Raw genomic sequence first — 27847 nt, 5'->3', positions numbered from 1 at the left:
TTATTATTCAATTAATGAGAAGTTCAGATAATGTAAGGTTGATGTACCATCTGCATGTCAGTTGAGTCTACACAAGAGAACAAAGCAGAAGTGTTTGGCATGCTGGGAAGAACACTAATACCTTGTCTATTGTTATCATTCATTATGGGGTGACCAATATTTGCCCTGCCAACAGGTAGCCCTATATTTGTACTTCTGCAACTCTTGTTTTCAGACTTTAAAGCCACAATTCCTTTGAGGACTCCAGTGTTTTACCTAAAAGGCTCAGACTTTTCTCTTTCCATGGGTGCCTGTGCTTCTGCAACTCTTGTTTTCAGACTCAAAGAACACTTTGCTTTATAATGGCTTTAGAAAAGCCAAACATACACATTGTTTTTATTAGAAATTATATATTTTGATTAAATGTTTGTAAGTAGAATAAACAATGGACTAAACTCAGACAAACCATATCGAACTTAATGGAAGACAAGGATAAAATATAATTTTCCCCAGCATATATTTGTTATGAGCGTCCCTTGTTTCTTTAATCGTTTGATTTGTTGAGTGACCTGTATAAGTATACAAACCCTCTTATGAGACATTTTTTTAATCAAAGGAATAAATTGAATTCACTTTTGGACATGGCCCAATGAGGAAAATTTAAATGCGATTGTACTGTGAGCACAAATGACATCAAAGACCTTATAAGGATGAGAAATATAAGTAATAAAGATCAGGGATTCACAGGTGATGAATAAGTTAAACATGTTTATTTCTCTTTCTATTTTGAATGGACTATCCCAATTGTCATATACAGGCTAACATTACTTTAACCCCAACACCACAATTTATGTCACATTCCCATACCCCACAACACCTTATCTAGACAGTTTGCTATCAAACACCCACTTAGCAGTCACATTTACCCTGGCCAAAAATACTAACCCTTTCCCTTTTAGCTCATCCCATCCACCCACCCACCCAGCTCTCCCAAACACCTCTAAGCACCATTCTACTTGTTCAGGCCGATTCCAATGCCATATATGACAGATTTCCAATTCTACAGTCCCCTTTTGGAGGGGGGGATAAGGTGTTCTGGCAGGTCAGTGGGAAGCTCGTGACCCTCAAGCTTCACCTTGATCAAGTGATTGGCAAGGGCAAACTCTTCGTCGTCCAGGAAACCGTCCTTGTCTACGTCAGCCAGCTTCCAGATCTTCCCCAGCACTGTGTTGGGCAGCTTGGACTTCACCATTTCCTTCTTGGCCATGGCACCAGACACTTTGCCGTTGACAGGAGACAGGGTGTAGAAGATCTCATCGTAGGTGGGTTTGTCTCGTGCCACTACCCACTCCAGCTCATCAATGCCCTCGCCTGCACCCTCGCCGTAGCCATGGCCGAAGGGCCCATTCATGGTGCCCTCGAAGGCACCACCTTGGACTGACTGGCTGGGCATGGCTGCCTCCTCCTGGCGGACAAGGGTCATGAGTTTGGCGATGTCATTGGCTAGCATGTCCTCAACAGCCTCCAGCAGCTTGGGCTTCACCACCTGGAACTTACTGAAGTCCTGGTTTGCCAAGATCTCCTGTGTGTTCATAAAGTTGAAGAGGTCAGGAGAATTCTAGTCAAGTAAAAAGGCATCTGCAATGCTCATCACTACTACCGCTATCATTACTTACATGGCCACTTTGGTTAACAGAAGTACTACCTCCACTAGAAAAATAATGTATATTTATGTACCTGCATCTTAGCTAGTTTGGGGAAGTCTCCAGGTGAGATCTGGTGCTCTTTCTCAATCCTTGTGTAGATCTCCCCCAGGTTGGCAATCAGCTCCTTCTTCTTATTATCCTTCCCAAACATATTGGGCATCTCCTTCTTTAGAGAGCTGATAATGTAAGCGTGAACCTGGAGGGAGGGAAGACTAAATCACATCTGGACCTAAACAGCTACCCACTGATCAATTGATTTCAGCACAATGAGGATGATACAATAATGCAGTAGAGTAATTGCTTTCTGAGATTAATGTTACTGTTAACAAGCCCCAACATTTGAGACCTAGGTCTCACCTTGGCGAGGCGAGCCCGCTTGATGAGGTCATTGAGCTTCCTCAGAGCAGCATTCCGAGGCAGCCCCTGAATATCCTTGAAAAGGTCCTGTTCCTCAGCCTCAAAAAGCTTGCGGTTGTCTGGGACCAGGAGCGGCTGAGCCCAAAAAGAACCGATATACACCCGGATCACCTCTGGAGTGCCAACAATTTTACCAAGAGACCACATGAGGGCGCCATAGACCCTCATCAACTGCTGCGTGCCAATCTGGTCAGCCTTGTTCAGAACCACCCGCATCTTATCCTCATGGTTCTTCAGGGCACGGATCACCTCAGAGAATTCATCTGAGATGTCCAGCTTGTGGGCGTCGAAGAGCAGGATGATGCGGTCAACGCGTTCTGCAAACCACTCCAGCACTGCAGCAAAGTCATAACCTGAAGAGAGGAAAGAGAATTGTTCAAATAAAAAGGGGTGTGAAATCTTCAAAACATCAATGTGAATTAAATCCTTTTATCAAAAAGGTTAAGATTTAAATCATATGAAAATTGTGTGAGACGCATTCAAACAAAATTCCAGTCCAATAAGTTTGGCATCTGATTATGTAAGGAGTGGAAATATTCACATAAATCAACACCAATTTGATTTCAATTGGTGTGAGCTGCTCCTAGTAGTCCATGGGCCACCCACCAAAAAAAGGCTTCAGAAAAGGCATTCTGTGACCCAGGAAACATCATTACGTAGATCAAACTTGTAAGTTAAACATCAATAGTTTTAGATCTTTAATCAAAATTATGATCCAATATGTTAACTATATACAGTGATTTTCTGAACAACATTTTGGGGGGTGACCGTTAGACTAGACCATAGTAAGAGTGTGGTTGTTTCTCTATGCAAATCAAACTCAGATTCCAGCTTATCCTGTCTCCATGGTCTCTCTCCACACAGCAACAGACACCCCCCAGCTACAGAGCCAAAAACAGGTATATTTCACAATGAGACACAATATGTGTTTTTCCTGTGCCAGGAAAACCTTAACCAAACACCCTCCATCTTCCTCCCTCTTCTCAGTGTGACACCGACACTGACCCTTCACCCATGACCTCCTGAGCATAGAAATGGATAAAGCAGAATCCAGTTCATTGTACGTGACACACCTAGTAAAGCCTTATGAAATTGATGTGATGATGCAAGCGAATTTGGGCCTCACATTTCACCCTCATGTTCTAAAAGATAAGGTCTTATTCATAGTTGTTTTCTGGAGCACAATGTTGAACACTAGGTCTAGCCTACATAAAACACAACAAAAATATAAAACATGCAACAATTTAGATTTACAGTTCATAAGGAAATGAGTCAATTGAAATACATTAGGCCCCAATCTATGGATTTCACATGACCGGGAATACAGATATGCATTGGTTGGTTGATTGTGGCATGTGTAATGCTGTCCCACTCTTCAATGGCTGTGCAAAGTTGGATATTTGTGGGAACTGGAACAGGTTGTCGTCCACGTCAATCCAGAGCATACCAAACATGCTCAACGGATGACATCTGGTGAGTATGCAGGCCATAGCAGAACTGGGACGACTTCAGCTTCCAGGAATTGTGAGAAGATCCTTGTGCCGTATAATTTTATGCTGAAACATGAGTTGATGGCGGCATATGAATGGCACAACAATGGGCCTCAGGATCTCATGGTATCTCTGTGCGTTCAAATCGCCATCGATAAAATGCAATTGTGTTCATTGTCCGTAGCTAATGCCTGCCCATACCATAATCCCACCCTGGGGAACTCTGTTCACAACATTGACATCAGCAAACCGCTCTCCCACACAACGCCATACACAGCTCTGGTGGACATTCCTGCAGTCAGTACGCTAATCGCGCACACACACACACACACACACACACACACTCAAAACACGAGACATCGGTGGCATTGTTGTGCGTGACAAAATTGCACATTTTAGTGGCCTTTGTCCCCAGCACAAGGTACACGTATGTAATGTGGTTTAATCATCTGCCACACCTGTCAGGTGGATGGATTATCTTGGCAAAGGAGAAATGCTAACTAACAGGGATGTAAACATTTGAGATAAGCTTTTTGTGCATATGGAAAGATTCTGGGATATTTTATTTCAGCTAATGAAACCAACACATTACATGTTGCATTTATATTTTTTATTAAGTGTGTAATTAATATACATCTCACTCCAAAATATAAAATGTTTAAGCATTGGTTTACAAACATTCAAAAGGAAAACATAAGAAATTCTTGGTTCTGAATGAGAACAGATGCTTTATACATTAATTTGTCCAATCAAACTTGACATTCACACTTATCTTTTAAATGAACGAAAGTCCATTCTATTCACTCCATTTCTACGACAGGATTGACTTCGCCCCACACAATATCCTCCCCTGAATGACAAACAGGAAAGAGCCTTTGGTGCATTAATTGTGCAGCGGGGAGACACTGGGACCACAAAGAGACCTCTTCCTCACCTCTGTTTAGAACAGTTATTTATTTGTTCATTCTGAATTGAACTAGAGGGCAGCAGGGCACTGACTCTGCCTTGGCACGCTGTGCTGGAGACTTTAAAAAAAAACTGTTTAAAGGGAAAGGCCACAATTACTATCAACGTCCACAGTTAAAATGTGCTTGGGAAGTACAATGCAGAGAACAGTCTGACTCAGCGTTCCATTTGAGCAGTGAGAAACAGCTGTCTTCATCCGATCATTGTTTCTCTCGCACATACATTAAAGAGATCCATTATAAAATGGTGCAGAGCTGTTATTTTATATGCAATAGCTAGGCTACTTACTTAAAGCCTAATAAAAAGTAATGTATTTATTAAATCACATTTCTGCTGATTAAACCAGAAGAGAAGCCTGAAAGGCGTCGACCTGTGTACGTAGAGCCCGATCTTCCTCTGTCGAAGGATTGGTGCTCGACTAATATCACTTTACGTAATTGTTGTGTCTAGATTTGTTCAATGTTGTGTTAGTATGTATGTACAGTTGAAGTCAAAGTCTACACAAACACACACACACACCATAGCCAAATACATGTAAACTCAGTTTCACAATTGCTGACATTGAATCCTAGTAAAGATTCCCCATCTTAGGTCAGTTAGGATCACCACATTATTTTAAGAATGTGAAATGTCAGAATGATTAGTTTCAGCTTTTCTTTCTTTCATGACATTCCCAGTGGGTCAGATGTTTACATACACTCAATTAGTATTTGGTAGCATTGCCTTTAAATTTTTGAACTTAGGTCAAACCTTTCAGGTAGCCTTCCACAATAAGTTGTGACTTTTGGCCCATTTCTCCCGACAGAGCCAGTTGTAACGGAGTCTGGTTTGTAGGCCTCCTTGCACACACACACTTTCAGTTCTGCCCACAGATTTTCTATGGGATTGAGGTCAGGGCTTTGTGATGGCCACTCCAATACCTAGACTGTTGTCCTTAAGCCATTTCTCCACAACTTTAAAAGTATGCTTGGGGTCATTGTTCATCTGGAAGACTCTTTGCAACCAAGCTTTAACTTTAACTGATGTCTGGAGATGTTGCATCAAAATATCCACAATTTTCCTGCTTCATGATGCCATCTATTTTGTGAAGTGCACCAGTCCCTCCTGCAGCAAAGCACCCCCACAACATGACATTGTACTTGTACCGTGAAGCACGGGGGTGGCCATCTTTGTCCCCATGTGCAGTTGCAAACCGTAATATGGCTTTTTTTAATGGCGTTTTTGGAGCAGTGGCTTCTTCCTTGCTGAGCGGCCTCTCAGGTTATGTCGCTATAGGACTCGTTTTGCTGTGGACATAGATACCTTTGTTCCTGTTTCCTCCAGCATCTTCACAAGATCCTTTGCTGTTGTTCTAGGATTGATTTGCACTTTTCGCACCAAAGTACATTCATCTGTAGGAGACAGAACGAGTCTCCTTCCTGAGCAGTATGACGGCTGCATGGTCCCATGGTGTTTATACTTCCGCACTATTGTTTGTACAGATGAACGTGATACCTTCAGGCATTTGGAAATTGCACCCAAGGATGAACTAGACCGGTCTTGGCTGATTTCTTTAGATTTTCCCATGATGTCAAGCAAAAGAGGCACCGAGTTGGAAGGTAGGCCTTGAAATACATCCACAGGTACACCTCCAATTGACGTCAATTAGCCTATCAGATGCTTCTAAAGCCATGAGTTATTTTTCTGGAATTTCCCAAACTGTTTAACTTGTTATGGCTGCAATCCCCCTATCGGGTTAAGTGTCATGAACAACTGCTGAATAGCATAGTGCTACATACAATAAATATTACTATAAATATTTATATTCATGAAATCACAAGTGCAATATAGGAAAACACCGCTTAGCCTTTTGTTAATCCACCGGTCGTGTCAGATTTTGAAATTATGCTTTACAGCGAAAGCAATCCAAGTGTTAAAACATTAAGTACACTTCGCATCAGGTAGCTCGGTCACGAAAATCAGAAAAGTAATCAAATTAATTATTTACCTTTGATGATCTTCGGATGTTTTCACTCACGAGACTCCCAGTTACACAAATGTTCCGTTTGTTCCATAAAGATGACTTTTATATCCAAAATACCGCCGTTTGTTTGTATGTTCTGAAATCCACAGGAATGAGCAGTCACGACAACGCAGACAAATTCCAAATAGTTTCAATAATGTCCACAGAAACATGTCAAATGTTTTTTTATAATCAATCCTCAGGTTGTTTTTAAAATATATAATCGATAATATATCACCCGCAAATGTCTTTCACAGTAGGAGGGGGGAAAACAATGGCTGTCCAAATTCTGTTGCGTAAGCAAAACTCATGTGACCACTTGACGCGATGTTATCGTTCTGGCTCATTTTTCAAAATAAAAGCCTGAAACTGTCTGAAGACTGTTGACACCTTGAGGAAGCGATAGGAAAATGAATCTGGTTCATATTCCTTTAAATCCAGCAAAGGGAGGCTATGGAACATGGAGTTTTCAAAATAGAAGCCACTTCGTTTTGGTTTTCCTCAGGGTTTCGCCTGCAATATCAGTTCTGTTATACACAGACAATATTTTGACAGTTTTGGAAACTTTAGAGTGATTTCTATCCAATACTAATAATAATAATAATAATAAGCATATATTAGCAACTGAGACTGAGGAGCTGGCCATTTACAGTGGGCACCTTTTCATCCAAGCTACTCAATACTGCCCCTGCAGCTATATGAAGTTAAAGGCACAGTCAACGTAGTGTATGTAAACTTCTGACCAAATGGAATTGTGATAGTGAATTTATAAGTGAAATAATCTGTCTAAACAATTGTTGGAAAAATGACTTAGGACATCTACTTTGCGCATGACACAGACTTGCCAAAACTATAGTTTGTTCACAAAAAAATTTGTGGAGTGGTTGAAAAATTAGTTTTAATGACTCCAACCTAAGTGTAAGTAAACTTCCGACTTCAACTGTATGTATGGATGTAAGTTGTTTTGTCAGAGCCAAGAGTCAATTAAACAGTACAGTAGTTTGTTAAGATTGTTATTCACTAGGATAATAAGCACAGTAAGTAAGTAATAAGTTGGCTTTAGTGAATCACAGGAAAGTATTCTTCCATCAGTCTGGGTTTTGTGTCAACGTCAGCAGGATGTGTGATCTCTGGACCGATCCAATGAGGGCGTTACCTGGCAAAGTCCACGAGAACAGCTCCACTTATCTCTACTCCCTTTAAGGAGGGATGTACTGGTAATAAAGTCAGGGATGTCAAACCTACACCGAGAAGATCAAAAAGCACAGCAGGTCACAATTCTTCATTTAACCTGAAGGTTAATTGTTGCCACATCACATTGTAACTGAACAATCAATCTCTGGTGATATAAAGTTGAACACTTCAAGGTGAGCTCAATCACAAGAGAGAAAGAACATTCTGAATATTCAACCTTACCTCTTACCAGCCAATCAACTGTATGTCAAGCCCACCCAAAGTCTGTTTCAAACAATGGCATTAATCATTGTATTGACTTTTCTGCCTGATACAGATAGTCAGGGTCAATTCTGCTTGTCTTGCAATAACTAAAAGAGTTGAATTGCCCCCAACCTTGGAGCCAATTATTGGTGGAGGTGAAAGTGAACCTAAATGGAAGGAATTTCTCAGTTGTGATTTCCAGCAGCACAGTTCGCTAATCATCCAACATCAGTGCCAAACCTCTAATGCCCTTGTGGCTGAATGGAAGCAAGTACCCACTGCAATGTTCCAACATCTAGTGGAAAGTCTTCCCAGAAGAGCAGAGGCTGTTATAGCAGCAAAGGGGGGACCTTGGATGTACACAGATAGCTAACAATAATATGCATGTCAAGCTCTCCTGGCTGAAATTGGTGGAGAGAACTACTGGCACACAGCTTAGACACTCATGCATACCCCACAAGACATGCCACCAGAGGCCTCTTCAAAGTCCAGAGCAGACTATGGTAGGTGCACAGTACTACATGGAACTCTGTTCCACATCAAGTAACTCAAAGCAGTAAAATGAGAGATATAAAAAAATATATATATATATATATACATTATATATATTTTTTAAACACCTTAAGGAACAACGGACTGTGAAGCAACACATATTGGGCACACACTTAATGTTGTGAATGTATTGTAATGTTTTAAAACATTTATAACTGCCTGGACCCTAGGAAGAGTAGTTGCTGCCTTGGTAGCAGCTAACGGGGATCCATAATAAATACAAATACCAACGATTTTGGAATGAGATGTTCGACGAGCAGGTGTCCACATAGCAGATACACTAATTGCCAAAAATATCAGCAACTATCTGCTATGAACGCACGCATGGAGTTGAGAACAATACCAAACTAGGGGAGATAATTTCTCATTTCAAAATCATGTAATAATAGAGAATGTGGCACTGCCTAGGGTGAGAACGATCACTGTATGCTGAGCTGGTGGAGAATGTCTGCGTCATACCTATATGAAGCATAGGTTAGAAATTTGAGACAATCCTTGCAGGGCTCAGAAAGAGACATACTCAGCTGTCTGTCCAGTAGGCGCATACAAACAGGCATGCTGCTAGGCACCTACACAGCTTACCCAAAATACTGTCCAGATAGACATCCACACATTCATAACCTATTGTCAGTGCATTCCATCAGTTTGGCTTAGATATTAACTGTGTAAATCATGTCTGAACTTAATAAACCATGCAAGTGAAACCTGATCCATGTGGGGGGGGAGAATGCTTTCAAAGACTGACAGTTAACCACCCCCCCTGCCTGGCATCACATCCTAAAATGTGGTCCTACTGACGTGTACTTGCTGGTCATGAGGTCATGAACACCGCTAGCCTTGTCATGAGTTACATTACTGGTTATTTAGTACATGGTAGTCCCCAACAGCTCAACTCCTTCACCCCTGACAATAGGCAGGGTCATTATCAATGTCCTGGTGGATAGAACAGGAGACTGGGTGGTATAACATCAAATAACTATCTCCTCTGTGTCCCCTTGGGAAATGGCTAGCTTTTCACACTAATGGGAGTCATAAGCATGGCATCCCCTCTCCAGTTAATAGAAAGGCTTGGAACAGAAGGATCTAGGAATATGTTCATTGAATGGAAATTAGAATTCCACAATACAATGGATAATTACTTATTTGTTGGCACAGGGCCTGTTTTTGATGGAACATGTTGTTATCCTGTATGGCCTGAGGTCAAATGATTCATTGTGGGATGTGTGTGTGAATGTATGCATTCGTTCAACAAACTAAAAAAACTGAACTTAATACATTTCAGAAATATAAAAGAAACAGGCATAGGGTGGTTGGTGGACATGAACACTTTCTCCTTTAAGGTTAAGGAACCAGCAAAGTTGCATAAGCTGTTTGTTGTTACTGGTTAACCACATGGGTTCAAATCTCTTCCAACTCACTTGCTGACAGCTGACACAGCAACCCCTTTATTACCAGCCTTAATTTGCCAGGAATTGTTTAAGCGTGAGAGAGAATGCCCGTGACACCCGAAACCGGGAGAAACCTTGGGAGTCACCGAGGAGGACCTTGAGCATGTATACAGTAAATAATGAACGGTCTGTCTAAGTGAACCTTGCAGGACATGCTAGAGTGGCAAGGACATCACCCAATTCACCTGCCGTACCTTCACAGATAAAGTAGTAACCTAGATTCACTACTGTAACCCTGAGGCAAAATAGCAGTGCCCTTATTTGGAAAAGTCCTCACTCTAGCACCCTAAAAGAAAGGTAGCTAAATAGCCTACTCTTTTTTTCCATATAGCCTAGTCAAGAAGGCCATAGTATTATGATTAACAGAATTGTAAAGCAGCCGTGGAGCTGAACTAGTCGACAAATACATAGAAGACTTGAGATTATTAACTGTCCTTGCCAGGTTTGAGCCAGGGCAAATGAGACAAGTATCACTTTGAGGCAGATAACACTACAACAACAAAAAATAACTGTTTTAAGTGAGAAGTAGGCATTGGTATGAGGATGAAAAAGGAAATTCATCAGTACCACAATGCCTACTCTCCACCATAATAACAAGTTAACCAATGTAAAACGCATATGGGTTAAGAACTTTTGAGAAAGCACACAGTTTGAAAGATATGGCAAATAGAAATTAAACCGGATGTACCTGAGTTTTATTGGGCTGCTGTATTTAACATTAGGGGAAAAAAGAGCTTGCGTCCCTCTTCGAATGGTCTCTTGGTATAAGAAAAATCATGTCCAGCAAGCTAGTCTAGATTTTCTGCATGGGACTCCAAGAGCATTTGTTAAAGAGGCCAGCAGAGCACAGGTGCTTGCACAAGAGAGGATATAAGTTAAGCTTATTATGCATAACCCGTAATTAAATAAAGCTAACACTGCCTTGAATTCATTACTGGAAAGGGGTAGGCTAGAACATTTGGAAAGTATTCCGACCCCTTGACTTTCCACATTGTTACGTTACAGCCTTATTCTAAAATGGTTTGAAATTTACACACAATACCCCATAATGACAAAACATAAAAAGGTTTAGAAAAGTTTGCCAATTTATTAAAAACGGGGGTGCAACTCAATATTACATTTTTTTATTTTGTTGGCTCAGTGTATATTTAAGCATTAAGCACGGAGGGGTGTGGTATATGGCTGTTCCAATAGACAACGCAACGCAGAGTGCCTGGATACTGCCATTAGCCATAGTATATGGGCCATATCCCACAAACCCCGGGAAGTGCCTTATTGCTTTTATAAACTGGTTACCAAGGCAATTAGAATAGTAAAAAGTAATTTGTCATACCCGTGGTCTGATACACCACGACTTTCAGACAATCATTGAGGGTTTGAACCTCCCAATTTATAAACATTTGAATAGCAGGACACTAAAGTTACTCCACTGAAGAATTAGGCTGTTTGAGTAGGTTTGAATCCTAAGCAACCTGCATACACGTTGTTTGAAGTACAATAGACCAACAAAGCTGTTGTAGGAAGTCAAAGCTGTGTGCTGGAAAACCTTGGTAGAGCATGGGTGGAGTAGGCATTGTGGTGTTCATGTGAATTTCCTATTTTGTTTAAGACTGATGAGAACTCACTTTAAAAATTGTTTTGAATATCCATGGTTTTTACGTCGGAAGGTGATTACATTATAACACAGCAATACATAAGTAAAAATACACAATGACAAATGGCAACAGAAATAGTGTAGTAATTCATATTTATTTAATATTAAAATAACTGATTTGGCAGAGGGATGCGAAAAACCAGAAATCCATTTAAGCCAATATGGAGTTAACTGGAAAAAAAGACAAATTGAGCAAGCTCCTGGAAAATAAAAATAATCAATGTAGCCTACCAATCAACCATTTACATACATTATTGACGGTCACATTAGGTGGCTCTGAGAGCAAGGCATGAAGTGGCACAAACCGCTCTGTGTTCTGCGCCAGCAGAGTGCCTGTGCTACTTCTCCCCATGACATCCTAGTCACCCCACTCGATGGAAACGACTTGGGATACACCTAGGGGACGGCACCGGTGTGGCAGATGCACAGATTTGGTCATCCAAAAGGTTTCCCGGGACAACGGTGGTCTTCTCTGATATCGCACAGTGTAGGAGCTGGATGTTCCATAAGATAAACTAGTGCAGAGAGGGCCTTGTGCTCCATCAATCAGCTGGTGTAAGCATTTCAGGGAACACAATCCACCACCCTGCCACAAAGCAGTGTGTCCCTGGGATGTACCGTCGGGGTGGAGTGCATCTGGGAATTCTTTATACTTCTATTGGTCATTTTTAAGCTAGGACTCCAGTACACAGACTGGAGCACTACAGTAAAGTAGGTGGTAATTCACCATAACGTTGGATGCCAACTGCCGATAAACTCCACAGAAGAAAAGGCGGGGGCAACAACGCTGGTTGGTAGCAAGCTAGGACAACAGTAGACAGTGTCCTTCACCCCAGCCTGTCAGGCACCGTTTTCCTGCAGTTCTGTGAACGACGGCGAAGGCAGGTGTTTGGTAGGCGTTAGTGAAGGACACTGGGTGCTAGCTAGCTAAGTAGGACTTCAGTACACAGCAGGCGGAATTGTTAGCTAGCTCACACACCAGTAGACAGCGTACTTTGCAGGTGGTTGGCATGCAGGAGAAAAGGACACTGTGCTAGCTAGTTAGCTAGCTATCAGGAACCCAATGGAATGCTCGAGGTCTGAATTGCGGGTCGCAATCACACACTATTGGCAAGACGCGCACACTAGTACACACACAAACAGTCCCTGTCCATTGCAACTCAGCAATGCTTTGAAGAGCCACCTAATAAGCATGTGTCTGTGCGCACAAGTCTGTGTGCACAAGTTGGGACCGGGGTGTCAAAACAAATCTGATTTTAAACCTAACCACACAGGTTACCTTATGCCTAGCCCCAACCATAAATTAAAACCAAAGAGCTAATATTTATGAATTTTTACAACAACCCATTTTGACTTTGTGGCTGTGGTAACCCTTCAGATTCCATGGCTGTAATGTTAACGCTTACAGGCTGACTACACCGCTCGCGTTGCATGTGTGTTGCAAAATAAAATGTAGAAATCTATGTTATTCAATTATTGCGCCAATAAGCGTCTGCAATGCCAATGGCTAAATTAGAAGTTAGTTCTGACGCATATTGCGCCGTAAGTCCTACCTCTCCCATCTCCTCATTGGTTTATAGAAGCAGGTACCCACTGTAAGACAAACGAGGTCTTTCAGTGGCAGTAATGCACCTAATTTGTGAAAGTTGCCAATTGCATTATAAAGTCAAGAGAAGAAAAGCCCTGGAAAAAGGAGATGACTAGAAACGAGTCAGTTGACCGTTTTAGGTGTGAATTAATTGTCGGATTAGAGGGCCTTGTGAATTTCACGTAAAATAACAACTCAATGTTTATATCCCAGGACAAATTAGCTAACAGCAAGCTAGCTAAATTGCCATACATGTTTAATGCTTCGACCTGTCCCCAAATTAATATAATTGGTTCAGAGTTTGTTTTGATATTTTAACCTGCGTGTCGTGATCGCGTTTGGTGTGGGGGGACAAAATACATTTATGCACGATGGCGCACACGAGCAGTCTGTCTGGGTTCCGTGTTATGCTGCATTTAGACAAAGGACGCAAAAAACAAACCAGTCGGCATGGCGGAACAAGAAAGCATGAAAAACTGACGTCGAAAGCAAGCCAGCATGCATTGCTATGGTTATTTCAGTAAACAAACCAGTCAACATCCGGTAGAAAACAACACTATGGCAGACAGCAAAAGTGGAAATATTTGAACTCCGCCTACCACGGTGGCTGACCTCAAAGGCATTTACCATTGTGCTCGCATTGAAAACAATGATATCCGGTTTGCAGTCTACCATCTAAAACGCTACAAACCCTGTCATGAACGCATTATCTTGACACTATTTAAAAACAGACAGTCTGGTGATGACAGGACACTTGTTCTTCATTCACTCAGTACTGATTGAACTTTAACCATTGCATGCATAATGCGTGGCAGTTTTCCAAAGTTGCGCATTGACTAGGAACTTTACTTAGCTAGCTGTGATTTGTTTGTGGAAGAATGCGGGATAGCTATATTGTGCCGGTGCATGAGCCGTCCATTCAGCTAACATTACAGCCTTGGTGCTAGCTAATGTTACTGGCTAAAGTTAGTTGGCTAGCCAACTCGCAATATAAGCCAAGAATGCTTTTTGTGCTTATTACACGTGTAACAGTACAACTTTACGTCCGTCCCCTCGCCCATACCCGGGCGCGAACCAGGGACCTTCTGCACACAACGACAACAGTCACCCTCGAAGCATCGTTACCCATCACTCCACAAAAGCCGCGGACCTTGCAGAGCAAGGGGAACTACTACTTCAAGGTCTCAGAGCAAGTGACGTAACCGATTGAAGCGCTATTTAGCGCACACCGCTAACTAAGCTAGCCGTTTCACATCCGTTACACACGCAAGTGTCAAAGACCAACAGTTTACACAAAAGACTTCAGCCATGTGAAAAACCTGCAATAGCAAAATATAGTTAGATTCCTTTGCATGTAGCTTGCCTTTCATCCGACTGGTGTTAACTAGCTACTTGCACTGTTAATGCGCAACTCAATTACTTAGGTCCAGTTTTAGAACGCAGATGTGTCTGAAAAGATGTTAGCATTGTCGGAAATGCTACAACAATAGCACATCGTTGGTGCTTATTGGACAGAAATGAGCATGTGAGTGACAAATTATAAATGTAATACAAACTGTTGCACCTACAAACATATTCAGTCTTAAAGGTGGAAAGTCTAATGGTGGTAATGGATGCTGTAGCCTAGTTTTAAAATCAGACATCTGGAATTTCAGCTAGGTTTGGGCAAAGAAATAATGTCCAACAAAGCCATTCTGTTAACAGAGGTACTCAATGAAAATGAAAACAAAAGGATGAAAGGGAAAGTAGTTTGGAGTGGGATGAGAGAATTTGTGAAGGGAGATGGGCTGACAGCGTTCAATTTGGACATGTGCCACAGTCACAGGGACAATGGGGAAGTGTACTGCAGTGACCCTGCATTGACTGTGGTGTGGCTTTCCTTTGAGTGTCTGTGTGGTGTGTGTGTGTGTGTGTGTGTGTGTGTGTGTGTGTTTCCTATGCGTGTTTCCTATGTGTGTTTTAGCCCGTGTCTGTGTAGTATGCATGTTATAAAGAGATAAGAGGACAGCTTGGGGAAAAACAACCAACAACCTCCTATTTTCCATCAGTGACTAATGATTGTAGCAGAGCTTCCCCATTGTAGCCCCACTATTGCCTAATGAAAAATGTATTCTGACCACAATAACCACTCTACAAACTGTTGTAACCCCAGTTTCAATCCTTGTTCAATATACTGTCAGAATGTGAATTAAAATCCATTCTGGCCTGCCCAATTTTACTTCACCATGGTGCTCATGTGACTCGTGGGTACTGAGGTGTTCAATACTCTCTCCAGTAAGTGCATGAAAGCCCTGTTGCAATGTCCCAGTCCCCGACTCTCCCACCTAAAGTCAAGGACGGTACAGCACACCATGGTTCCACTCTTATTAATTCCACTGGACTTCAAACACTCATTCTATCTCCTGCCTTCAGCACTCCCAACATCAAAGTTAATTTAACATGACAAGTCTACTTTTATACCACCAATGTTTTAGTTAAAGACCAACTATAAAAGCCTCCCCGTTTTCTCACCTTCTACCTACCACTGCATCTCTTTTCTGTCCCCAGGAGGCTGTTTTACCCTGGGGTGACCATGCTAGCATCGCATGCTCTAGGGCACCCACAAGCCTCACAAGACTAGTCTGTTGCCCATCCCTGAAAGTGTGTGTAAAAACACATAACTAGAACTCAATGTATGCTTTGGATGAAGTCAAAAAGTTCCAGGCTCAACATTAAGTTAAACTAGCAACTCTTCCCGTCATCCTGCCCAGGAGTCAGTGTTTTGCCCTAACCATCCATCCTCCAGCCCTTTCCCTCTGAGGCTCCCACTGTTTCCTGGTGGCCTTCCTCTCTGTCAGGACATTTATCTTGGAGTGGGATGGCACTCACACACATTGTCACTGTGTTCAACATGAGGGGGGCAGGGGCGTGGAGAGGTTCTGACATCCTCTCTTCTGCAACACACACACACTCCCAACAGGAAGGTAAGACTGCTTAACACCCTACACTCTAAACAAAAAGGTGAACAATTGTTTCCTGAACAAAACCACTAGGCTATATCTCCACCCAATGCACTTGCCCTAGGACCATATATAGGAGGTAGTTGTCTTCTGAAGCAGATCACACACACAGGAATTCAGCCTAGAAAACAGAGTAGGCTGTTCTGCAGTAATATAAACAGGACGGCTAAAAATACACGCCGTGTTATGCTCTGGTAATGCAACTTATTCAATTTCATTCCTCTGCTTCACTACGGGTGTGTCCGAAATGCCTACAGTATGAATCTGCATTCTCAATGGCACAAAAAAAAAAAAAAAAGAATCATGGAGACAGAATATGGAGACAGAATATGGAGAGATAAGATGGAGAGCATGAGAGGAAATGAACAAGGGAGAGGAATAAAGGACAGCCATTGAGAGGGGGCATAGAGAAGAAAGATGGGGAAGTAAGAGACTGAAAAATAGGAGGTAAAGCACCAACCTCTGCTGAGCCTCTGCTTCTCTCCAGAAAGGATTCCTGGGGTGTCGATGATGCTGATGCTCTCCAATACAGCGTTGGGCATCTGAGCACACACAAACCTGGGAGAAAGATACAGAGTGTTGATATGTAGTAGGGCACACCCCATTTAGTCGAATGGTTGATTGTTTGGTCGACCGGCATTTCTTCAGTCGAGCAGTTGCAATAATTTTTTGCTAAAATCATGGTGTACCTGACACCTGTTTGATTGGTGCCTGTCTGATTGGTCTAATCCATTGTGAATGCTGTGGGGCTGGCACATTAGTGATGTGATCTATTAGTCTAAGACATGCTACTGAAATGTTATATAGTTATATCATGTAAGAACGGTACAACAAATAAAAATGATATTATTCTATAACAAATGCGCTTTCTCCCGCATTGGATAGTGATAGCTGTCCACGGTTCTGAAACATAATTGCGCTGTTGAATTGGCACCTTCCTAGACCATGCTGCTATGTGCATAATAGCTAAGTAAACAAGCATATTGGTGTTGAGAACCATGCGGGGGAGGTACCAACAAAGAGTTAGGAGACGAGAAAACAGCCCTTCCATTAATTGTATAAGAACAGTGAGAGGAAACCAACTTGTCTATAATCAATACCCTAAAATGTTAAGTGCCTTATATATACAGTGCATTCAGAAAGTATTCAGATCTTGACTTTTTCCACATTTTGTTACGTTACAGCCTTATTCTAAAATGGATTGAATTGTTCCCCACTAACATACACACAATACACCATAATGACAAAGAAAAAAACAAGTTTATGCATTTTTTCTAAAATATTTTAAATAAAATATCACATTAACATAAGTATTGAGACCCTTTACTCAGTACTTTGTTGAAGCACCTTTGGCAGCGATTACAGCCTCGAGTCTCATTGGGTACGACGCTACAAGCTTGGCACACATGTATTTGGAGAGTTTCTCCCATTCTTCTCTGCAGATCCTCTCAAGCTCTCCACAGAGTAATACTAGAGTTCTGTCAGAGTGACCATCAGGTTCTTGGTCACCTCCCTGACCAAGGCCCTTCTCCCCCGATGGCCCAGTTTGGCTGGTTGGTAACAAACTTCTTCCATTTAAGAATGGAGACCACTGTGTTCTTGGGGACCTTCAATGCTGCAGAAATGTTTTGGTACCCTTCCCCAGTTCTGTGCCGCAACACAATCTAGTCTCAGAGCTCTACGCACAACTCGTTTAACCTCATGGCTTGGTTTTTTCTTTGACATGCACTGTCAACTGTGGGACCTTATATAGACAGGTGTGATCCTTTTCAAATTATGTACAATCATTTGAATTTACCACAGGTGGACTCCAATCAAGTTGTAGAAATATTAAGGACGATCAATGGAAACAGGATGCACCGGAGCTCAATTTCGAGTCACATATAGCATAGGGTCTGAATACATATGTAAATGTGTTTTATATTTTTAATACATTTGCAAAAATTTCCAAAAACCTGTTTTTACTTAGTCATTATGTGGTGGTGTGTAGATTGATGAGGGGAGAAAAAAAATAACTATTGAAAGCCCGTTTGAGTGTTTGTTTAATAACCCACTGATTCCGTGAGCACCAAGCCTCACAACACGTCGTATAAACAATTTCACAAATTTGTCTATTATTATTATTGTCAATCGTTATAAGTAATGTCATTATCATTAGCAGGCTTAGTATAGCAGCCTTGTATAATCACCATTGAGCTGTAGAGCGCATCCTGTTTAGTTTTAATACCGTAACTTAAGCCTATATTTAAATACTTATCTAGGCTACTGTATCAATCAATTATTCGTTAATGTCATCATCACACGAGTCAGTTTCAAATGCAATCAAGCATTTTAGTTTAAAAAAATAAAGCAACCATTAAATAATTAACGTAAACAATAAATAGGCCTAAACCGTTGCACTTCAGAAATTTTATTCACAAATGAATGCAAATATAGGCTTTACAAAAATTATAGTAATCTAACAGCACCTGTTTGGCATGCGGTGCATGCTCCTGACCTTTTTTTAATCTCCGGTATTTTCCACAACTAGTCAAATTTATTTCACACATCTGAATTCCCCTCTACCTCCTGAGCAACCAATAAACATTCCCTTGTTTATATAGTTTAGTTGATCCTGTTTTCCCCATTCACATTATCAACACATTTGATCTAATTTATGCTTATAAATTCAGATGACAAGTAAATTACTGGAACTGAGCTTTGATGCAAACCTGCATCCTCTGACATCTTACAAGACAATAGATGAAGAGCTGTATCTGAGCTGTCCAGCTCCTCTAGAAATAGACTGACTATTGTTTTTGGAGACCCTCCAAATCAAGGCACAAAACCATATGCTACACTCAATACAACGAGCACACACACACACACTTTCTGTCCACTCTTATAAAACTATTTAGAGAGAGAGCTCAACAAAATCATTTGTGGAAATGTTGGGCAGCTACCTAGGCCTAAACACCAGATAACAATAAACACATGACTCCTGCATGATTATTTGAACACCATGTAATTGAAGTAGCTTTAATTTTTCATCCACCCCCAGAGGCAGTCAGTACATTTAGTTGGCAATCTAGACATTTACTAGACAGACTTCTCTATCCGCTGTCAGGCAATTCAAATGTAGTAGAGTCGTGTGACGGGCCTTCAGTGGAGTGATATAGTGAACCTGTACATGAGTTAATTTTCTTAGAAATTAGAGTAATGGCAAAAAGCAGAGCATACTGGAAAAAGTGATTTCTTTCCTCTCCCTTTTATTTTTTTTTATTTCACCTTTATTTAACCAGGTAGGCTAGTTGAGAACAAGTTCTCATTTGCAACTGCGACCTGGCCAAGATAAAGCATAGCAGTGTGAACAGACAACACAGAGTTACACATGGAGTAAACAATTAGCAAGTCAATAACACAGTAGAAAAAAATGGGCAGTCTATATACAATGTGTGCAAAAGGCATGAGGTAGGTGAATAATACAATTTTGCAGATTAACACTGGAGTGATAAATGATCAGATGGGCATGTACAGGTAGAGATATTGGTGTGCAAAAGAGCAGAAAAGTAAATAAATAAAAACAGTATAAAAACAGTATGGGAATGAGGTAGGTGAAAAAGGGTGAGCTATTTACCTATAGACTATGTACAGCTGCAGCGATCGGTTAGCTGCTCGGATAGCTGATGTTTGAAGTTGGTGAGGGAGATAAAAGTCTCCAACTTCAGCGATTTTTGCAATTCGTTCCAGTCACAGGCAGCAGAGTACTGGAACGAAAGGCGGCCAAATGAGGTGTTGGCTTTAGGGATGATCAGTGAGATACACCTGCTGGAGCGCGTGCTACGGATGGGTGTTGCCATCGTGACCAGTGAACTGAGATAAGGCGGAGCTTTACCTAGCATGGACTTGTAAATGACCTGGAGCCAGTGGGTCTGGCGACGAATATGTAGTGAGGGCCAGCCGACTAGAGCATACAAGTCGCAGTGGTGGGTGGTATAAGGTGCTTTAGTGACAAAACGGATGGCACTGTGATAGACTGCATCCAGTTTGCTGAGTAGAGTGTTGGAAGCCATTTTGTAGATGACATCGCCAAAGTCGAGGATCGGTAGGATAGTCAGTTTTACTAGGGTAAGCTTGGCAGCGTGAGTGAAGGAGGCTTTGTTGCGGAATAGAAAGCCGACTCTGGATTTGATTTTTGATTGGAGATGTTTGATGTGAGTCTGGAAGGAGAGTTTGCAGTCTAGCCAGACACCTAGGTACTTATAGATGTCCACATATTCAAGGTTGGAACCATCCAGGGTGGTGATGCTAGTCGGGCATGCGGGTGCAGGCAGCGATCGGTTGAAAAGCATGCATTTGGTTTTACTCGCGTTTAAGAGCAGTTGGAGGCCTTCAATGTGACAGAGTGGCAGGAATTCCCTTATTGTGGCAGAGGTCTTATCTTTCTAACCCCTTACCTCATCTGATCATGGGAAAAGTTTCCTTAGTGCATCTGGATGCGTGTGCATCACTCCTGACTAAACCACTCCATGTCGCTCACACAGCCACCATCACCCAATCCTAAAATATACTTGCCGGTTAGTCATAAAATGAAATAACATAAATATAAAAAACACTAACCCCTCAATTGCAACCCTCCACAGATCACTCAGCCAGACCTTATCTTCACGACACACCCACCCTTCCTGGAGGTTTCCCTTAGATTTTCCCCAGACCCATCTATGTTGGGTATCTTCCTCAGAGTCTCCGCTCCCTCAATTTTTTTCCCACATCTACTCTCATCCCGAATTCCTGGAGTTCCCTTGGCTCGGTTGCCAACGAACATGGTCTGTGTGTAAGCTGCAAACTGAAAAACAGAAAGGGGGCTCTGGGAGGCATTGACAGCAGCAGCATACACCACCCTGACAGGTTCATCATGCATCTGGAGTATTGTTAAGGGGTTGAGAGAGGCAGCAGAGAGGGGCTGGCTAGAACAGCAAGGTTATGGATGACAGTGCTGTGCATGATTGCCAAGAGAGAAAGGAAACATTAAGAGTCAGAATGTGCTGCCTATTGTGGTCCTTCTGTGGCTCAGTTGGTAGAGCATGGCGCTTGTAACGCCAGGTTAGTGGGTTCGATTCCCGGGACCACCCATACGTAGAATGTATGCACACATGACTGTAAGTCGCTTTGGATAAAAGCGTCAGCTAAATGGCATATATTATTATTATATTATTATTATTGTTTGAAGGAGAAACGGCTGATTCAGTACCCGAGTTCTTTCTGCCAAGGCAAAGCTGAAGTAAGGGACTGACTGGCCTTTCTGCTCAGAAAGCCTGACCAGTCTACAGACACAGAAAGAGTTTAAGAACCCCTGCACTAAAATAGTAACGAGCCAAATGTCTCATGGCAGGGGGTGACAGTCGCATAGAGCCAAGTATAAACTCAGCTGGTAAGTACCGCTATTGTAGCTTTTTATCAGCGCTTCTCCAGGAGACCCTCACCCCTCCTTACTGTTATAACCCCAGTCACCACTCCCTCCACATGACAACATTCAATACAGAGGATCCCATTCCTCAAGTGGCAGGCTAGTGTCAACTTGGGTCACACCCAAGGGAAAAGCACAACTGATTGAAAATAGAGGTGTTCTGAACACAGTGCTAAAAACACTGACACGTGAAATGACACAGCCACCTCAACTTTCAAAGGCAATTTTAAGTAAGGGGGGGTTGGGGTTGCATAGTCCTTGTTCTCACATTTCAAAATCCATAAGTGTGTGTGATATATATATATATATAAAAAAAACATTTTACACAAAGCAAAAGACAAGCCTACATGTCAAATACAGCATCTGCTTTTCAACTGCCACCCAAAAACATTATTTTCCATATGCACTACTGGAATGCAGGATAAAGTGATGAACACAGTGCAGGTTGTCACAAAATGTAGCTACAGTAGCACAGCTCAATGTGTAACCTAACTAATATATTTAATTATGTGAGAAAATGGAGGTGGGTCTTATTCTGTTGACATGATGATCAATGCTTGACAACCCTTCGACAGAGAAATATTCTCATCATGTAGACTAGCCTACCCACTGTATCTGCAAGCTGTTGGCTAGAGCACAAGTGCCAAGGCCAGTCCAGAGTAGACACATTTGCCATTTAACGCAATGGTTTGTGACAAAACTCTGTAGAGGGGAGTCAAGTGCAAGTGTTGGTTCAGGAACGTGATTTATTTTATTAGCGTTTGTAGAAACGCACCACTGGTGGGAAAATACAAAATGTTCTATATGTATATTTTTTAATAATCACCTGAAAATCTGTCACCAAATGGATGGAAACCTAGCTATAATCCATTTGAGTTGACATTCATATTTTTATGTTGAATAAATGAATGCGAAAAGGTGCATTTCCTCATCTAGACCTACTCCATAAATTAGCGCACACTACAAGTAGTATGACACCAAGATGTTGTCTGTATCATATACGGTTCACATATGATAAAGGTGTTGTATTCAGCGCATGTGACAAATACAATTTGAATGTTTAGGTCTAAAAAGGGCCACTTCCATCATGATTTCCTCAAAAATGGTTTGTGATATGCATGTCAAACATAGAAACCTCATGGGAGGAACTGTGAGGACTGTTGGAACAATCCAAGATTCCAAAAATATTTTCCGCTCCCACTGGCATGGAATCGCCATAGAATGTTGCAAGTGTAATGATTCACAGAGCAATGGTCATGATTTGGCATAGTTTTAGTAAAGCAAAAGGTCCATACCACTGACAATCCACTAAAGATGAGTATGTTTCTGACATCAGTTATACATTAAATAAAACAATGGTTGGTCAGGATACAACATTGTAGAATTGGTGTGTAAATTACAAATTTATAATGCCTTTTTAATGACTTGTTGCAGTTTCCCAGGAGGATAGATTACATATTTATTGGCTATTAACATGTCTTATCATGCCTTTTTTTCACTGATACGGGTCCGGTCTTTGTAATTTAACCGATTTGATGCTGAAGTGATAAAATAATGTCCCAAATTGGGATTAGTAAAGTACTACTCTACCCTGTCTGTCCAGGTATTCTGCATGAATGTGGAAATCAATGTAACAATGAAAGCAGCACCAGTTAATAATTGATCAAACCCGACAGCCGCTTCCGCAGCTTGTACCAGGACAGAGGCTGTGTCAATGGGTCCTCTGAGCGGAGACATTCTGCAATACAATTATCATACTTACAATACGTACAGTGTAATTAATAGATCACACATTTTCTCTCAGAGTAAGGGTAATAGTTTAGCTACTATCAGAGTTGATTCTCATTTCTTACATAAGCTATGACATCTCTTGCATTCATGTACAGAAGTTGATTGCAAGGTGATGTCAAAACAGGATGGACCTATTGACCACACCCCATTTCACTTTTTAAGAGACGACCTTAATAATATTTGTCATACTCCCATGACAGCTCTGTGTGGGAGCATTATGAAAGCATAGATTTTTTTGGGGGGGGGGTAGTAAACTTGTTAACTTGATCAGTCTCAGTCCAAGGACATGGGCTGAGCAGAGGTGGCTCTTCAACGTTCAACACAAACACACAGTCACTCCCCTGCATACTGTCACACACTGAACCGAGGATAAGAATTAATAAAATACCAAATATGAATAAATGGAGTGAAAAGAAAGTAGCATGATTATTCGATGATCCTCGGGCAAATATGACAATCAATAGAGAAGAGCTAGCGAACGTTAGCTGTCCACCAACAGTGCTAGCTCAGGCCATCTTTTTAATTCCCTGGCTGGGGGATTCATAAAATATTCCCAGTTAGCTGTCAATATAAACTAGTATTTCGCTAAGTAGTTAGACTGGACTGGGACTCACCTGTTAAGAAAAGCATTGCCAAAAGCGTTGAGTTTTCTGAAGGGTTTCTTGGGGTCAACTACTAGTGCGTTGCCTGGGATCAGCCCCTCCTGCTCTCCATGCATGACCGCTATGAAGGAGTCGGTGGTCGGTTCGGGCCCTATCCGCATGCCGGGGAAATCTTGCTCCATTAGATGCCGGATAAAGGTGGTTTTACCTGTAGAGTATTGGCCAACCAAGAGCACCATAGGCTTGTTGTCAAAGTCGGCATCTTCCAAAGCGGGTGAATGAAAATCGTGGAAGCGGTAGGTGTCTTCCAATGGAAAGAGTTTGGTCCTGTACAGTTTTTTCAGCCCTTCAGAGACATTTTGGAATAGTTCTGGGTCCTTCTTTCCATCCCGTTTAAACATGGTGCCCAAATTCGAAAATATTGCAGATGTACTTGTTATCTCAATGCAACGGTAGATGTTCAATAAGGTAGTTGTTGATATCGCTGGATAACGGTTATGTGTCTCTCCCCGATGAGGTAGAAAGTTTGAATTAGTAAATGTACTTGCCAGCCAGCCGGTTAGCTTTCTACGTGTCTTAAATAGATAGCTAGCTCAGTGTCTCCTCTTCACTCAAAATAATGTGTTAACGGTCTGAGGGGTTCGGCTAGCTACCACAGTTTGTGCAAATTAACAGACGGTTTAACAGTTCGAAGCTATTTAGTTTTACAATAGATTAATGAAGCTATCAAACACGTTTGCTCTAACTCTGGAACTCAAACCGCAAGGCTAGCAGCAGACCAAGAAACCGTCTCTTGTCAGACAACCGTGCTTCTCCAGTCAGGTCTCAAGCCCTCCCTAGTGGAACGTCAGAAAGCGTGTAACAGTGAGGGGATTCGATTAATATTGCCATGGTAGGCGTGTTTTGCACAGGGTGAAAGTTGATTGCATTCGTTTTGGAAAAGGACTAACCCCCGGGCGTGAGCCAGGTGCCCCGTTCAAAGCCCACGGCGAAGTCGGCTCAAAACAAAAGTAATGTCATTATGCACGATGAGTAATGAGTAGAATTCTGTGTTTTAACATGCAAACGTGATTGCTTTTGAATAAAACGCTTTATCTGCTTTCCCAATGAAAACTAGTTTTAAAATTCAAGCATATACTTTATGTAAAAGATATATATATATAGATGTATATTTCTGGCCAATGCACCATGCTGCCTCGTTGACAACATGGCCGAGCGGTGCAGATTACTGTTAGATTTGATAAGGACACTCCTCCCTCACCACTTTTGCCCGTTCACCTCACTGGCCATAGACCGGTGTCTTGCGGCTCAGCATAATTGAATAGATTCAGTATGGCGCCTGTATAGCAGAGTGAAAGGCAAAGCGAGGGGTATAATTGTTCCCAAACCCTGTCTTCTCCAGCAGTTGGCGTTTTTTCCACTCACCTAGCGGAGTTTTTGTATGGAGGACAACGAGAGTGTCGAATTTGGTTAACGAAAATGGAATGGCTTATTTGCAACGTGTGGTTTATTTGATCGAATAGAAGTTATAAGTAGGACTGATATAAGTAGCACGGACACGTGACATTCTGGCAACTTTCCTATAAAAAAAACGTTATATCGTGGCGCAGTGGTCTAAGGCACTGCATCTCTGTGTTAGAGGTGTCATTACAGACCCTGGTTCGATCCTGGTATAACAACTGGCCATGATTGGGAGTCCCAACGGGCAGTGCACAATTGGCCCAGCTTCGTTAGGGTTTGGCCAGGGTAGGCTGTCATTGTAGATAAGAATTTGTTCTTAACTGACTTGCTTAGTTAAATACATGTTCAAAATAAATGTCAGAGTGTATCTGCCCTCTCATTGGCTAGAATGGTCCCACCTGATCTTGCTTCCTCCCAATGCCTTCCATTTTTGAAGATATTTATTTTCATCCTTAGAGCGGCCACTAGAGCATTTGATCAATATGATGGATCATCTTTGATAGGGCCTAAAAAACACAAATTAGTTATCTCTGGTTTGTTCATCCATTCCTATGGGGAAAATCTCAAAACCATTACTGACACCCCTCTCGGCCCACTGCAATTTGCCTATAGAACTAACAGGTCTATGGAGGACGGTAATCAGCATGGGCCAACACTACATTCTCAAACACCTCAATAACCCAAAGACGTATGCAAGGATATTGTGTTTGTGGACTTTAGCTCTGCATTTACAGTTTTTTCTGAATGCTTAAACACTAACAGTGATTCTTGAAGCACTATCTCTGAAACCATTAACACTTGTAGCCAATGCAATTACCAAGTGTGCCAAACTGAATGCATGTTCTCTGCTTTACACTCAGTTTGCAATTTAATAACACACTTCTAGCAAAACTGTAAACATTGGTCTCTACATTGCAACACTATTTCACCAATTGCCTACCCACATTGACAGGTGAAAACACTTTCAGATAATGAGTTCACTTACAAATCAGAGCTTGAGCACTAAAAATAGGCAACAGGTAAACATTTGGTTAGGACAACAATGGAGGCCAATATTGGCCAGAGAGTAACAGGGGTGAGAACTAGAGGAGGACAAGGAAGAGTAGGATGAGGAGGTGAAGAAGTAAGAGGAGGAAGAGGTTAAGTGGGAGAAGGAGAGGACAGGGAAGAGGAAGGGGTTTCAGGAATACAATAACTGATGAAATCCGAGCGACTGTGGTTGACCATGTTGTCAACCAAGGGATGAGCATGAGAGAGGCTGAGCAACGGGTTCAACCAAATCTGAGCCCCTATGCTGTTGCAGGTATCATCCGGATATTTCGAAATGAGAACCGGTAAGTTACTGTTAGTGCTGTAGTCTTACTGGTACAGTAATATGTACTGTACTTTCATAATGAGAAGGATCAATAAAACCATTCAAATGTTTTTAATTAACTGCAAGAAATCCAGTATCTGGTGGAATAGGTTGACTGTTCACCCCAGAGCAGGAGACCCACATTTTAAAGATGGTCTTTGCAAATAACTGCATCAGACTCAGAGAACTGCAGGACCACATAATGGCAGATAACACCATATTCCAAAACGTCAACAGAGTGAGTCTCTATGCACTGTCTCGTCTGCTGAAACTCAATAGAATTAGGATGAAGCAGCTGTACTGTACAGAATTCCTTTCGAAAGAAACTCAGACCGTGTAAAACAACTGAGATATGAATATGTGCAGGTAAGTTATACTATCCTACCATTGGCACCGGATCTGGAAGTGTATACATCATGCTACATCATATTGACTGATCCCTGTCTTTTCTTACTGTGCTACATTGTTTTGTCTTGTCTCTTTCAGAGAGACATGGAGCTTGAATCAGATGCAGTGCATCATCAGCTAATATATGTGGACGAGGCAGGTTTCAACCTTGCAAAAACAAGGGGCCATTATCATCGGACACCGTGCCATCATCAACGTCCCGGGACAACGTGGTGGCAACATAACAATGTGTGCGGCTATTAGTCAAAACGGTGTCCTTCACTATCATGCAATTCTAGGCCCATACAACACTGCACACATTATCACATTTCTGGACACCCTCAACAACAGACTAACCCCTAATGACCAGGGGCCAGAGCAGCCCAGGTATGTTATCATTTGGGACAATGTTAGTTTCCACCGGGCTGCTGGGGTCCACAATTGGTTCACAGGTCACTTTTCATCGCACTCAATCTCCCCCATAATCTCCGTTCTTGAATCCTATTGAAGAATTCTTCTCTGCATGGCGTTGGAAGGTGTATGATCGCCAGCCCCACCAACGCATACC

At 41.9% G+C, this 27847-nt stretch overlaps 1 protein-coding gene across 1 annotated transcript; it reads right to left on the bottom strand.

Annotated features, from left to right (window-relative positions):
- Positions 1 to 727: 727 nt before the first annotated feature.
- On the bottom strand, positions 728 to 24942 carry ehd1b (EH-domain containing 1b). Its single transcript, XM_035771966.2, has 5 exons — positions 24090 to 24942; positions 16699 to 16796; positions 2043 to 2455; positions 1717 to 1881; positions 728 to 1561 (listed from the first exon to the last, which is right to left on the bottom strand). The coding sequence occupies exons 1-5, from the start codon at positions 24476 to 24478 to the stop codon at positions 1040 to 1042; spliced, it is 1587 nt and encodes a 528-aa protein (XP_035627859.1). The 5' UTR covers positions 24479 to 24942; the 3' UTR covers positions 728 to 1039.
- Between the last annotated feature and the right edge of the window lie 2905 nt (positions 24943 to 27847).

Source organism: Oncorhynchus keta, chromosome 6, assembly GCF_023373465.1.
Source record: "Oncorhynchus keta strain PuntledgeMale-10-30-2019 chromosome 6, Oket_V2, whole genome shotgun sequence".
NCBI classification, from domain to species: domain Eukaryota; kingdom Metazoa; phylum Chordata; class Actinopteri; order Salmoniformes; family Salmonidae; genus Oncorhynchus; species Oncorhynchus keta.
Note: the sequence above shows the minus strand (reverse complement) of the source record. Positions and strands in the feature narration are given on the sequence as shown.

What these genes read in the sequence shown, in the direction of transcription:
- ehd1b (XM_035771966.2), bottom strand. Translation starts at nt 24,478, where the DNA reads ATGTTTAAACGGGATGGAAAGAAGGACCCAGAACTATTCCAAAATGTC. An exon ending in GAAGCAGAGGCTCAGCAGAG is followed by an intron (nt 2,456 to 16,698) that starts GTTGGTGCTTTA and finishes TCCTCTCTTCAG; the next exon opens with GTTATGACTTTGCTGCAGTG. An exon ending in CCAAACTAGCTAAGATGCAG is followed by an intron (nt 1,562 to 1,716) that starts GTACATAAATAT and finishes ATGAACACACAG; the next exon opens with GAGATCTTGGCAAACCAGGA.